The sequence below is a fragment of the Rhinolophus sinicus genome, chromosome 9 (genome assembly GCF_057876585.1).
Source record: "Rhinolophus sinicus isolate RSI-liver-muscle chromosome 9, RSI-T2T, whole genome shotgun sequence".
In the NCBI taxonomy this organism is placed as follows: domain Eukaryota; kingdom Metazoa; phylum Chordata; class Mammalia; order Chiroptera; family Rhinolophidae; genus Rhinolophus; species Rhinolophus sinicus.
The window spans coordinates 20251713-20265846 of NC_142509.1; the positions used below are offsets into that span (position 1 = coordinate 20251713).

The 14134-nt window shown below is 41.5% G+C and overlaps 1 protein-coding gene across 1 annotated transcript in view; it reads left to right on the forward strand.

Moving 5' to 3' along the window:
• The window catches only part of LOC109459619 (solute carrier family 5 member 4), a 33129-nt gene that overhangs the window by 468 nt on the left and 18527 nt on the right, over nt 1–14134 (forward strand). Inside the window, exons 2-7 of the mRNA XM_019754234.3 lie at nt 357–428; nt 2025–2129; nt 4330–4389; nt 6983–7087; nt 10756–10861; nt 12143–12223. Coding sequence (XP_019609793.2) covers nt 357–428; nt 2025–2129; nt 4330–4389; nt 6983–7087; nt 10756–10861; nt 12143–12223 — 529 coding nt within the window. The remainder of the gene's footprint in view (nt 1–356; nt 429–2024; nt 2130–4329; nt 4390–6982; nt 7088–10755; nt 10862–12142; nt 12224–14134) is intronic.

The following is a 14134-nucleotide window of genomic DNA, read 5'->3' on the forward strand; positions in this document are numbered from 1 at the left end:
AGTTGAGTTGGAGGCTTAATGCATTGGTGCTCCTTCTTTCCTTTTAGTAATGAGTTTGAGGCTGCAAATTTTCTTCCAAGCACAGCTTCGGTGATACCACACATTGTTTTCATAAATGAAAGTAAACAGGACAATTAGGACAAAGATTGAGGAATACGATTTCCTAAAGTCCCTGAGTTCCCGTGAAACTACGATTTTGAGGCCCTTACAAATTGATGCTACATCACGGTTTCTAGGAAAATGTTTCTTCAGGAGAGCTGGAAGAGGTCACTTCCCTCAGCAGCATGGCCAGTCTCTGGGGGGTCTTGGCTGCGTCTGCTGTGCTTTGACTGTCACATGTCTTCCCTTCTGCTCAGGCCATGCTGAAGACCAACCGGGGCACTGTTGGAGGCTTCTTCCTGGCTGGTCGAGATGTGGCCTGGTGGCCGGTGAGTGGCTCAGAGTTTCCTGGAGAGAAGTGTCCTGTGTGTGTGTGTTTAAGAGTAAATGAAGGAAACCTTGGAAATGCTAATCATTTCTGATGTGCATTGGCTGTCCCTTTGTGGGTGTCTCTTTGCCTAAATCCCTGACCTCAGGGCTCTGCCCCACTCGTCCACTAAATGACTGTGTGTCACCAATTATGACAGCAAGTGTCGTGTAGCATTTGAGAAAACCCAAATCAGGTCTGCTTCAGTGTTCTTTTGCCCTGGTCCTCATCAAGAATCTTCTGTCTTGGCCCCTGACGAGCCCCAGCAGACTCCTTCTCTGTTCCCAACCCTGAGCTAATGCTGCCCCTCTTGGGTGGATGCGTGTCCCCTGCTGCTTTCCTCCTTCAACAACCAGCTCAAGCCCTGCTTCATCTGAGAAGCCTCACCCTGCGCTGTCGCCTGAATAGCTAGTCCTTTGTTCCGTGCAGCTGTCATAGTGGAAGTGTGTGCCCTGTGATGGTGCCAGTGGTGATGCCTCTTTGACTCTGGCCCAGTTGGTGTCTTCCTTGCTGGGTTCTGATGTCTGGTCTGCTTGGCAAGAGTCTCATTGCAACAGAGGGTACATCTTCTTCTCTGAACCCAAGCACTGTCAGCTGTGCGCTGGGTATACAGTGAGTGCTCAATATATGCTTCCTTCATAGATCTGCTGACTAAATAAGATGAAGGGAAGTGGAGACCAGTAAATGACCTGGCCAGTATGGTTGAAGCAAACCAATTGCAACCTTGACATGGGTGTCCGATCAATCCCATAGCCACAAATGAACTTAATCCCATCCCCTGGTCCCAAATGCCTGAAGAGAAAAGGTGATTTTTACAGAGGCTGAAAAGATGGGAACAGAAGAACAGGCGCTGCAAGGGTCTCACACCTCAATTCTGTTCAGTCAGCACAGGTGCTCATCAGTGCCCCGTCAACAGATCTCTCTTGATCTTTGAGATTTAAGAATAGTAGACGATACGATGGGAAGGCAGGTGAATTAAAAGAGGGTGCTTACAGCCATAAGGATGGAGAGGCACCCCCTTCTACCCAATTTTGGGTTCCTTGCGGCTGACTGAAAGAGCCAATGGCAGGTCTGGCAGTTCTCGGCCAAGGGCAGGCTGAACTCTATCTTCAGATAGATAGATTCATGTTCCTCTAAAGCAAGCATCAGCAAGCTTGTCTGTAAAGTGGCAGATTGGAAGTACTTTAGAGTTTGTGGGCCAGCACAGCCCGTTGCAACCACACCACTGGGCCATTGTAGCACAGAAGCAGCCACAGTCAACACGCAAAACCAGCGAGCATGGCTGTGTTCCAATAAAACAATTTCTGGGCACTGAAATTTGAATTTCATATAATTTCACAAGATATCATTCTTCTTTAGATTTTTTTAACCATTCAAAAATGTAAAAAGTACTCTTAGCTTACCAACCATGCAAAAAACTAGATTCAGCCCACAGGCCGTAGTTTGCTGACTCCCGCCCTAAGGAATAGAGATAGAAGCATCTCAATATTGACTTGCTTTCATGAAGTCTGATCTGAATCTTTTAATCCTGATCCTAGTGTGTTCTCTTGGATTCCAGATGGGTGCCTCTCTCTTTGCCAGTAACATCGGCAGTGGCCACTTTGTGGGGCTGGCAGGGACCGGAGCAGCTTCGGGAATCGCCACTGCAGCGTTTGAATGGAATGTAAGTGAGCGCATAAGCTTTTTCTTTTCAATCAAAACTCTACCCACGTATGCTTTTCTGGGAATCTGTAAAGGATAAATTCATCTTTGGTTTGATTTCCATTTTTCCTTTTCCTAACCCACCCGTTGGAAATTCAGGGCCTCCCCTGTGCGTCCCTATTCTACCTGGGCCATTCCAGTCACATCCCCCACCTCTGAGTCTTTGCTCAAGCAGTTATTGCCCTCAGGAGTGTCATGTCAATGACAAATGATTCAGTCTCTACTTTCACTTGACCTCCTTGATCATTTTAGCTCTCACTTCTACCTCTTCTCCCTGAGCAATTACACTCTGTGTCCAGCTCTGAATTGGATGCAGGCAATAGAAAAACGTGAAAGCAATGGCCCCTTCTTTTGGGAAGCTTACATCCCCGTGGGAGAGACAGGTGTGAATTCACTGCAGTGTAGACAGTACAGGGAGAGAGGCATGCATGGAGTCGTGAGAGATTTCACACAAGACAGGCATCCATCCGCGATGATGGGTGGGGTGTGACATGTGTCAAGGGAGTGCTGATGCCACATGGATGCATAGAAACTGACCGAGTGCCTCCGGATTCAGAAAGCGACAGCAGAGTAAGGAGTGAATGATTTAGAGATAGTAGGTAGAATCTACAAGACACTGTGATTGAGTTCCTAACTGGTCATTTTATCAGTAGAAGTTGTGTTCCCTTCATTAGACCTTACATTTCTTAAGGACAGGGACCGTCTCCTCTTATGTCACTTATACTGCCTCCTCATTTAGCTCTTGGCTGAGCACATGCCATAAATATTCCTTGAGTTGCCTGAGGTGTTTTTTTTTTCTCTGTTCTTTCCTTTTACCTTGTCTAGTGTTTGCATGTTCATATGTGTGTATATCAGTCAGCGGGAGATGCTTATATGGGAGAAAGTTGGATCATAGTCATTGTGTGAACAGACCATCCCAGGATGGACTCAGCAAGTAAGCTTGAGTCATCACAAATACCAGTGCCCCTCCCTTGCTGAAGATTTTGCCTCTGGTTTTACTTCAGCTGTATCGGGGACCAGAATGGACCCAGCCTCCAGACATGGCCTATGGTCTTAGTTTTGTCTTGATAGTGCCATGAACTCCAGAAAGGAGCCAGCCTCCAGAGGCCTGGACAAAATGTCCTATGGCCCCAGTGGGTGTGATTATAAGGCTGCCGAGAGCCTGGCTTTTTTAGTTTGTGACCTTGGGCCTCTTTAATCTCCATGTGGCTCAGGTTCCCCCTTTATAAGACAGAAATAACTGTGCTTATCATATCTGCCTCACCTGTTTGTTGTGAGAATAGCATGAGTGATACATGGGGAGACTCTTTGTAAACATTAATATTAATACAAGATTATACTATTATCATTATTATAAGTGGCAAGACTTGGGGGATACTGGGAATAGCCTCGTATCTGCAAATTTCTTTCTCATTGCTTTGTCGCTCTGTATGTAATTCCTGCCAGGCAAGAATTTCTTTTGGCAAAGATGGTATGACCTTCCAGTGGTCCAGTTGTGCTCAGATCTATTATCTTCTGTCCATTTTTCACCATGCATCTTTTGTCACATCCTCAGCCTCCAGAAATGGCAGGTCCTTGAATAACATTATTTCATTCAATGTCATTTTGTTATAATGTTGATAAGAAAACAAAATTCATTCCCAACCGAGGCCACTGTCTGTGGAGTTTGCACATTCTCTCCATGTTTGTGTGTGTTTTCTCTGGGTACTCCAATTTCCTGAGATGAACTAGCATGTCTAAATTTTCCCAGTCTAAGTGTGTGTGTGTGTGTGTGTGTGTGTGTGTGTGTGTGTGCAGCCTACGCTGAAAGGGAGTCCTGTCCAGGCTTGATTTTCACCTTGCACCCTGAGCTGCCAGGAGAGGCTTCAGCCACCTCGACCCTGAACTGGAATAAGCAGGTTGGAAGCTTTATTTAGAAGCGTGGTGATGTTTTTGTGACCAGAAATGTGCTGTGGGAACTTAACTCTAGTTTGTATCAATTAGCCTATGGGAAAATTCGTTTGGTTATACATTATTTTGTTTCAGTTGCAGTTTCCCAGAACCTGTCAACAACATTAAGTGAGGACTTACTGTATTTTATTTTCAAACTCAGAGATCATGAAGTGACAAGGCACACAAGCCAGGGCTCTCTGACTTCACACTCTTTTCTTGGTTTCTTGTAGGCCCTGCTGCTGTTGCTGGTCCTAGGGTGGTTCTTTGTTCCCATATACATCAAGGCAGGGGTGAGTATACAGAGGTGTTCTCAGCACATCTGTCAGGCGTCTATGTATTCGCTCATTCTTTCTGCTCAGTCATGAAACCTGGGTAATATCACTTGTCCTAGGATTTCTGGGCTCACATTAACATCAGTCCATAAGTGCTGCCAGACTGCTTTTACAAATGGCCACAGTCAGCTGTTCCCCGGCCATCACGATTGTAAGGGTTCCCGTTTTCCCACGTCCTTACCAACACATGGCATTTTCATTCATTCTAATTCTTGCCATTCTGACATTTGTAAAGTGGTATCTTTTTTTAATGAAGGGGTAGGATATACCATAGCTATGGTGGCTCCCCTTTAACCTGGGTGTTGTCAACTACTGTGTTTCCCCAAAAATAAGACCTAGCCAGACAATCAGCTCTAATGCGTCTTTTGGAGCAAAACTTAATATAAGACCTGGTCTTTTTTTATTATAATGTAAGGCCAGGTATATATAATATAATATAATATAATATAATATAATATAATATAATATAATATAATATAATATAATATAATATAATATAATGACCAGATCTTATATTAATTTTTGCTCCAAAAGATGCATTAGAGCTGATTGTCCGGTAGGTTTTATTTTCGGGGAAACAGGGTAACTGGGGCACTGGTTTGTCTCCCTGAGCCCTGTTTCCACTTTTATTCCTTTTGCTTCTGGTGCTCAGACCATGAGTGCTGCATTCTGAAATAATTCCTCGGAGGAGGGTGCTCAGGGGGCAAGCCTTCTGGCTAGGCCCTCTGCAAGTCACCATATAGTCCCCATTTGCCCATCCTGGGGTCCCTCTAGCTCCAGGCTTGAACAAGCTCTGTTGGATGATGCTGTCCTTGGTTCTAGGGCCCGTAAAAAATTAAAATAAATAACTGGAGCCACTTTAAAATGGAGCTGGAGCTGCCATCTCAGAGGAACTGCCTTGCGTGTCTTATGCCTCGCAAGGCATAAGCTCTGTTTGGAATGTTAAAACAGAGCAAAATAACCTTTGGCCTAAAGCGACCTTGTATCCTAAAGAATTGTTTAAAAAAATAACAAGGAAGCAGAGATTAAGACTGCTGGACTAATGACTACCGTACAGGAAATTAAAAACATTGCTTAGAATTAACATCACTCTGTTAGCTTTTATTCACCAATAGAAATGCCTTCCTTCTATTGCTGTATTTGTTCTCCTTCCCTTTCTCATAAATACCCATTGCCTTTGTCTCCTAATCAGAACTCTACCTGGGCTTCTGTCTGAATCAGTGCTTCCCAAATTGCTATTCTTTGATCTCAAATAAATGCTCATCACCTCTTACTTTGAAAAGTCCTTTATGTTTAGGTTGGCAGACCCAGACCCATGCCACAAAGCTCATGCGTGCGTTCTTGGATGTGCATTATCATCTTTCAGGGGCTCCTCACCGTTTCTGAGCCACCAAGAATTCCCCTTCTTGTTTTTGAGAATATTATACAAATATTTATTTAACATTCTTTTGTACTGGAGGAGATTAAATCATGAGCTCAATCTGCTACGATGAAACCGGAAAGCTGCCTCTTTTATGCTACGCGTCACAGTTGATCTCATATTTCAGTAGAGATCGCCACGGGTTTTTCTCTAAGTAGAGATTTAGTATAATTCTCTTCTTTCCAATAATGATAATCACATAAATATATACCCAAATACATATTTGCATTTTGTTCAATTATCAATTTATTACGTACCACAATTGTGGTTCATCATTTACAATATTTTTAGTAGACTTCAACATCATTGGTAAAAATAATAAAAATTATTTGTTGAGTGCATTTGGTGGTGGTGTAGGTATTTTACATCTACTTTTTTTTTCAATTGACTGAAAAAGTCTCTTAGTAAAATACAAGCATAAAAGTTTCCATAAAGAGTTCCACTGAAAGGAGTATTGTGCTGGGACGATAAATTGGTACAGAATAGACTTTCTGAAAGACAATATGACAATAGCTATCAAAAACCTTAAAAATTTTCTTGTCCCAGACAAGAAAATTTTTTTATTAAAATTTTTTTTATTAAAATTTATTGAGGTGATAATAGTAAAATTATGTAGGTTTCAAGTGTACAATTCTGTAATGCGTCATCTACATATCACATTGTGTGTTCACCACCCAGAGTCAGTTCTCCTTCCATCACCATATATTTGATCCCATTTATCCTCATCTACAAACCTCCTCCCTGCTTACCCTCTGGTAACCACTAAGCTATTGTCTATGTCTATGAGTTTTTGTTTCTTTGTTTGTCTTGTTCTTTTTTACATCTACCTTCATATGAAACACCCACTTTACAAAAGAAAAAAATGGAGTTTCAGGGAGATTGTCATTTGCTAAACGTCAGCCTTCTAGTAAATGTCAGTGCTGGGAACAACAGATCCCAAGACTGTCTGATTCCAACATCTGTGTTCATTCCAGCCTTGCTGCTCTTCCAAGGAACTGTGCCTTTTTCGCCTCTCTGATTTCCCAAGGTGCCACACGTGAGCTTTCCCACTCTTCGGTGCTTAGTAAATGTTGAATAATCTAAACGTGCTGGGATCTCCAGGTGAGTCCCTGTTGCTGTTTGTCTCCCCAGGTGATGACCATGCCGGAATACCTGAGGAAGCGGTTTGGCGGGAAGCGACTCCAGATCTACCTGTCCGTCCTCTCCCTTTTCATCTGTGTGGCTTTGAGAATCTCAGTGAGTTCAGTGCTCCTGGCATTGCAGCTTCACCAGGTTGCTTTGATGGGGCTAGAGTGCTAAGACCAGAGAACCGGGTGTGTGGCCTATCAACTATAAACAGGGTCAAGCCATATGGATGTCTTAAACTACCTGGGGTTCTCTCTACCAAAGTTTTTATGGGATGAAAGGGCTTCAGAGACCCTGCGTTCATAGAGTAAAATAATTTCAAGTCATGAGAGGCTCCAGACTGTAATCTCACCCTTTTATTAACGATGTGGAAAAAAAATGGATGTACAGGAAAAAACAAAAGGTCTCATTCAAGTAGCACAACTATTTAGCAGCAGAAAAGAGGAGGAATCTTTGGCCCCCTGCCTCTCCACTGCACAATAACCTCGTTATTCTCTTTGTCAGAGCCAGTCTATTTATTTTCAGCTTGATTATCGGACATGTGAACCAGAAGGAAAGTGCTGTGTAGTATGATACTGACTTTTCTTAAATTTATTTTATCTAAGACCACCCCTATAAAACAGATGTCACAAATAAGTGTTAAAAGAATTCTAAAGTTTGTATAAAGTTAAATTTATTGGAGATAATCACTGAGGGAAGAAGAAAAGAATTTGAAGATTCAGCAGCACGTGTAGAAAACAAAGAGTAACTCGTTTGTTTCTCATGTTTGTTTCTCATGACTAATGAGTTAATCTCCTACAAGTTCATAGTCTAGGTAGTTCATGAAAGAATAAGCTGACCCCCACTATTGCTCTTCTGTTGAGCTGAGTCATTGGTGGAAGCAAACCAGCTGCTTAGATTAGATGGCATGAGCCTTCCTGACGCAATATGAGCATTTCCCAGCACTTACTGTGTATTATTGAGCTCCATGCTAGCGTTAACAAAGATTCCTGTGCACTAGAAGTTCACCATATGGTTAAGGAGATAAGAATTTAACTATGAAATTGTTCACACTTCATGACAATATCTGCAAACGTATTACAATGGGAGCTGGAATCGAGTGGGTAGGCAAGTACAGCAGACGTGTCATGGACACCCAGGAAAGGGGGTGTTCCCTGCTGGATGAAAGTGGAGGTTGTCCTCATGGGGGTGGCTAGAAAGCACTTAAACAAGCCCCCTGGACTGGAAAATTAGGAGAGGCCAAGGGAAGCAGAGGAGCTTGCAATGTCCCACAAGTGGGTGGGACTCAATGATCTCCCAGTTCTCCTCTGTCTCTGATGTCTCCAGCTTTGTGGTCCTAAAGAGCATGAACAAGGTGCTGGAGCAGAATGACAGAGAGTCATAGGGGCCCCAAGGGATGCAGCGTCCTGCGGTGGAAGTTTCCTGGTGGTGGGGAGGAGATGGAACGATGAGGAGCTGAATGGACTGTGCAAAGTCTGTGGTCAGCTGGAAAGATACCATAGCAGGAGTCCATTCTTACCTACATGGTTATGTTTTAAGTGATGTTAATAATGATTAATCTCAGACGTGACCTTTTGTGCCCTATTACACTCTGATAACAGATTTTGTCTTGGTTACTCATTAAACAGATCATTATAAGGAGTTAGGACAGGACAGCTGTGACAATCCTCCCTGGCTACTGGTTTGAAAAAGATCGTCATGTTCACTGGTCTCACCCTCCAATAATACATACACTGAGAATCATTGTAGACACACTGCACCTTTACCCCTAAATATTTCAGTCCCTGTGCCTTAAAGACACTGGCGCTCTGTTAGAAAACCATACTGCAAACTGTTTAAATCAGAAAACTAAGTTTGATACAAACTAATATGTAACCTACAAACTTTGTTCAGATATTGAAAATGGTCCTAATGTCCTTCAAGAGCAAAAGAAAATCCTGGATCATGGAAAGCTTCCTTTTTATGAGAAATACTTTATAATCATTGTTAATATAATTAATTCATTGAATTGTACATGACAAAAAGTCAAGTTTTATGTATATATATATATATCCACAATAAAAAATCATTGTTAATATAAGCTACTTATATATAACTTCAAAATCATCAATTTAATGCCTTAATTGTGCTATATAAGAGAAACAAAAGTCAAGGAACTCATAATAAGATCACGTGTGTTTTAATAGGAAAATGATTAGGTGTGAATACGCAAGTCTTCATGCAGTGGTTAAATAATTGCCCGCCATCTAGGTCAGTATGAATGTCACAGCTATAAATGCAGACAGATGCAGGTATGTTTCATGGCCACTCAAACATGAGTGACATCTCAGTACACAATATCTTTTCTGAAATGGTAAATAATTGTTTAATAAATATTCAATTTTATAAAATGCCCAATCTTCCCTCAATTTGCACAGTAGTCACATTCCTTGAAAACCCAGGGATAACAAAGTGGCAGGAAACACTTTGTGTTTGTAACACAGAGTTAGGTGCTAGGCTCAGATAATCAAGTACAGGCTTTTCACCAACCTGAATGTCTGGCGAGATGATAACATGTCAAGTTTTATTTCAAATCTTAAGGAGGAAAAAACCACCATCTCCTGTGACACTCCTTCCAAACCAAAGTTCTATGAAGAAATCTCCCTCTAATTTTTCTGACTCTGAATCCTGCCACTTTATCCCTTTCCCTCGCCTCGCTCATGCTTTCCTTTGCCTTAGTTTCCATGACCAATCCTAGTAACTACTCTTCAGCACATAGCCTCAATTTCTTTGCCAATCTCCCCTTTCATTGAAGTCCCCTAGCAAAATTCCAACCCTGAGTGAATCCAGCTTCCCACTTACTCTGTGCCTCCATCCAGGTAGTTTACTTCTGTGTTTCTAACTAGCACACTTGTATGTTATGCTTATATGCTATGTTTTGGTTTGGTTTTTTATTTTCGATGCGGAGCCTGGTGGCATCAGAGTTGAAGAGGCAGATCCAAAGGGGGCCAGCACAAGTTGTGTTGAGGAAACATCAGGGAAACTAGGAAGCACACTTGGGGTCCAGGAGTCCAGACAGAGCTGGGTGGACATGATCTTAGAGTCTCTCTGCACAACTCCCTGCTGACCTCTAAATCCCAACCAATAATCCTTTTGCCTGTGTTTTTAAAAATACTTTCCCTGGTCCTTTCAATGACTATTCCAAACTCTTCATAACTTTTTTAGCTCCTGGACCTCTGCCTCTTATCAGAAAGCCTCACCTCGCACTTTATGTAGAAAATTTAGACATGAACCATGTACACCCCACCCCCATCCCATTCAAATAGTCTACATTTGCCTCGTTCTTTCCTTCTTTCCACCACTCTGCCTATGCCTACTCTTGATCCCATCTCCTCTCAATGTCTCTGACTATTTGCTTCATAATTACCACCCCCTCCCTCATATTGTACCACTTGCTTTCTACCCAAACATGCTCAAGTACCTTCCTTTCTCACATAACCATTGCTTACTCTGGGACTCCTCTATCTACTTCCCTAGTTTTTGTTGTTGTTTCTCCACAGGCAATCATGAAAATGCAGTCTACACAAGTGGTAGTATTTTCCATTCACTCACTTATGGTTCTTCTCTAGGGTCAGTCTAATAATTAATCCTCTGAGGATGAGATCTGGCTTCCAAGGACTTCATAACTGGATCGCAGAGATGGCACGTGTAGCTACCGTAAAGATTAGTGGGAAGTCATCAGCGAACAGCTAAGTGATGGAATGTGTGTTTCTTTTCTATTATGACTGTTCCCTTTCTAGTTGGACATATTTTCAGGAGCCATATTCATCAAGCTGGCCCTGGGATTGGACCTTTACCTGGCGATCTTCATCCTCTTGGCCATCACTGCTATCTACACGATCACTGGTGAGTCCACTGCATGGGGAGCTCAGCCATGCTATCTTCTGCTCATTTCACCCCAACCTGCAATTAGCAACCTCAGTGTTAGTGCTGTCATCACCAAGATAAGGACATGCTTTTATTCCCATTCTGAGAGTCAGCACAGCCTAGAATCACAACTAGAAGGAAGGAGACAGAGTCCTCAATATTAGGCATGGGCACCTTGATGGAGGATAGTGACACGGTGCGTGAGGGAAAATGCTCATTTGGCTCAGCTCTGTGTTCAGTACCTAGCTGGGCATTTGGAATCCAGAGTATCATGGGAGGTCAGGATGAAATAACAACTCATACAAGAGACTGGCAAATCCAAGGCAGGGCCCAAATGAATATAAGATGCCAGGGCATGGAAGTGGGCTCTGAGTGGCAGAATCAGGAGAGGAGGACGAGAGCAGTGGGTTGCTTGTGGGGAGAAGGTATGTGGGGAGAGTCCAAGTAGGCATTCATGAGCCAGTTACATTGGTATAGCGTCTCATGCACACTAACTTATGAAAAGTCAAGTACACCAGCTCAGCTGGAAAAAAGAAAGAAAAATAAAATCTTGAATAATCAAGACAGTTCTGGAGCCATTTTCATACATGAAATAAGTGAGAGATGAATAAGCTGAATTCTTTCAGCTATACAGAGGGTCCTCAAAAAATGTATACACAGTTTAAGAGGGAAAACACTGTATTAAAATTGTAATACTCAATATATACCGATAACAAAAGATGAATACAAGTCACATTTGACATCAGCAATTATCAGGGGTGCTCAAAGTGGTTACCATCAGTGCAATTTTAATACAGTTTCTTCCTTTCTTAAAATGTATATACATTTTTTGGCACCCTCTGTATTTAAATAAATTGAATAAATTATCATAATGCATTGATTAAGTGTCAGAATAAACGAGAGAAGAGGGCATGAATCACCTGTTTTCAGGATCACCCTTTTTCTGACATTCTCATGAAGGAGTCCTCTTATTGACTAAGTCTAGTGAGTCTAGAGTTAAAAGAGTAGTTGTTGTACACACAGCATTGCAGCAAAACACAAATTAACAACTATATCTGGTACTCCACTATTGAAACAATGATATGTAACCACACTAGAGCAAAAACAATGTGACCAAGAGGAGCTTGTGGCCATGCAGGAGCTTTTGATATATTCTTTGCTGAGTCATTTCCAGGGTTTGGGTAGAGAATAACCTAGAGGTAAAGGCAAATAGATGAGGGCACATGAATAAAATATCTGGTTTTTTCTTCCTCTCCACAGGGGGCTTGGCCTCGGTTATTTACACAGATACTTTGCAGACCATCGTCATGCTGATAGGTTCTTTTATTCTCATGGGGTTTGGTAAGTGATGACCCTGCAAGCAAAGCCCTGGGGCCAGAAATCATGGCATTTGTGTCTGTTCAGGCTGTTCACTCTTTCCTGCTGCCTCCCAATTCTGTCTGGTCACATTTCCAATCATTTATGTAACTCACATCTTTGAAATGTCTGCCCAACTTCTTTCTTGCTGTACAATCTCAGCATGAAGAAATGAGGGAGAAGAACTTAACTTCCTTTACAAAAATTGTTGCTTGGGTCAATTATCTTGTTTCCTCTTACTACTTTGTGTTCAGAATGAACAAAATTAATATCCTTGGGCTGATAATTTTACAAAAATATTGGTGCTTTGGAGTCAATGCACAGAAACCCTTCGGTTACATAAAAGGTTCATAAAATAAAGGATTAAATATTAGGGAAAATTTAGGTAATTGAATATTATTTCATTATGACTGTTTTGGATGGAAATTATTAAAGTACATTCATTACTCCCTCTATTATTAGAATATACAAACACAGGTTGGATTTTCCTTTATGACTCTTACTTATTAGTATCATCAGTTCATTCTCTTCAGCAAGCACTATTGATGAATCAAATTTATAGCTCACTAATTTGGGTGGTTTTTTTATAGTATTTGTTTATCTTTGCATAGGAAATCCATGTACACTGTAAAAAGGATATAGGGTGAAAATAAATTTCTTCATCACTCTCCTGTCCTGCAGCCACCATGCTATACTACATATAACATTATAACATATATAACATCCGCTCAAGCTGTACTATATATAACATTTCTGAATATGTATGCACCTGATCACAAAGCTTGAAGATACATGAAGCAAAAAGCAACAGAATTGCAAAAACAGCAGTTGGTGATTTTAACACAATATGGCTGCCATTAGTCACATAAGGCTATTTCAGTTAAATTAATTAAAATTAAAAATTCAGTTTCTCATTTGCCTAGCCATTTTTCAAGTGCTTAATATATGGCTATTGGACAGCACAGATATAGAACAGTTTTATCATTGCAAAAAGTTCTGTTGCACAGTGCTGCTCCAGAGGCAATGATTGGTATCAATTCCTTGTGAACTTTCTGTTTAGTTAGCCAGAACTCCTATACTATTCCTGTTCATGGTTCTTTGGTTTCTCACCTTCATGATGCACTCCATAGCATCAGGCTCTCTAAGTCTCACTTCTTCCATTCTTAGGATAAGGAGTAGGGACTCTCTCATCCTCTAGGGTCCCTCATGTATTTTTGTTACCAACCATGTTCCCCTTATCAGAACAATTTCCTTGTATTGTCTACATCCTTCACTAGGTTGAGTTCCTGCCTTGCAAATTCATTTTGCACAGGATCCCAGCACAATATTTGGCACATACAAACATTTTTGTTTGTTAAATTAGTATTCATTGTTAAATAAGTACTGACAAAGTAAATTAATGTCAACCTCAACTCTACAAACGCATAATACTCCAACGATTTTTGCATCATTTGAACCTAAGATGCCTGGGCTCATCTTTCTAGGCTTTCCATCTATTGTGGTTCTTTTCTACACCTGTCTAGACTTTCCACACCCCCAGTGGGCTGAGTCTAACCATTTCCTCTCACCACATATAATCTGCTTCCTCCAGTTTCTGCTTCTTATTTTCCCAATTTTTTATTGTAACATCAGTACAACATAGTAGTGCACCAGAAAACCAGACTGTGTGTAATAAGCTCAGACCAGCCAAGCTCTATGTCTGGAAGAGAGGCCATCACTTATGGGCCCTTTCAGAGAAGTTTGGGGCTTTCTGATGGCTGATTTTGTCAGGCTGACTCTGTTAGCTCACTTTCGGGTTTGTTTCTGCTCTGGGTGGTTATGAGACATCAATATCAGTCTGTTGGATAACAGTTTTATCTTTACCATTAGGCTAGACACTAAATCAAAATTTTCAAG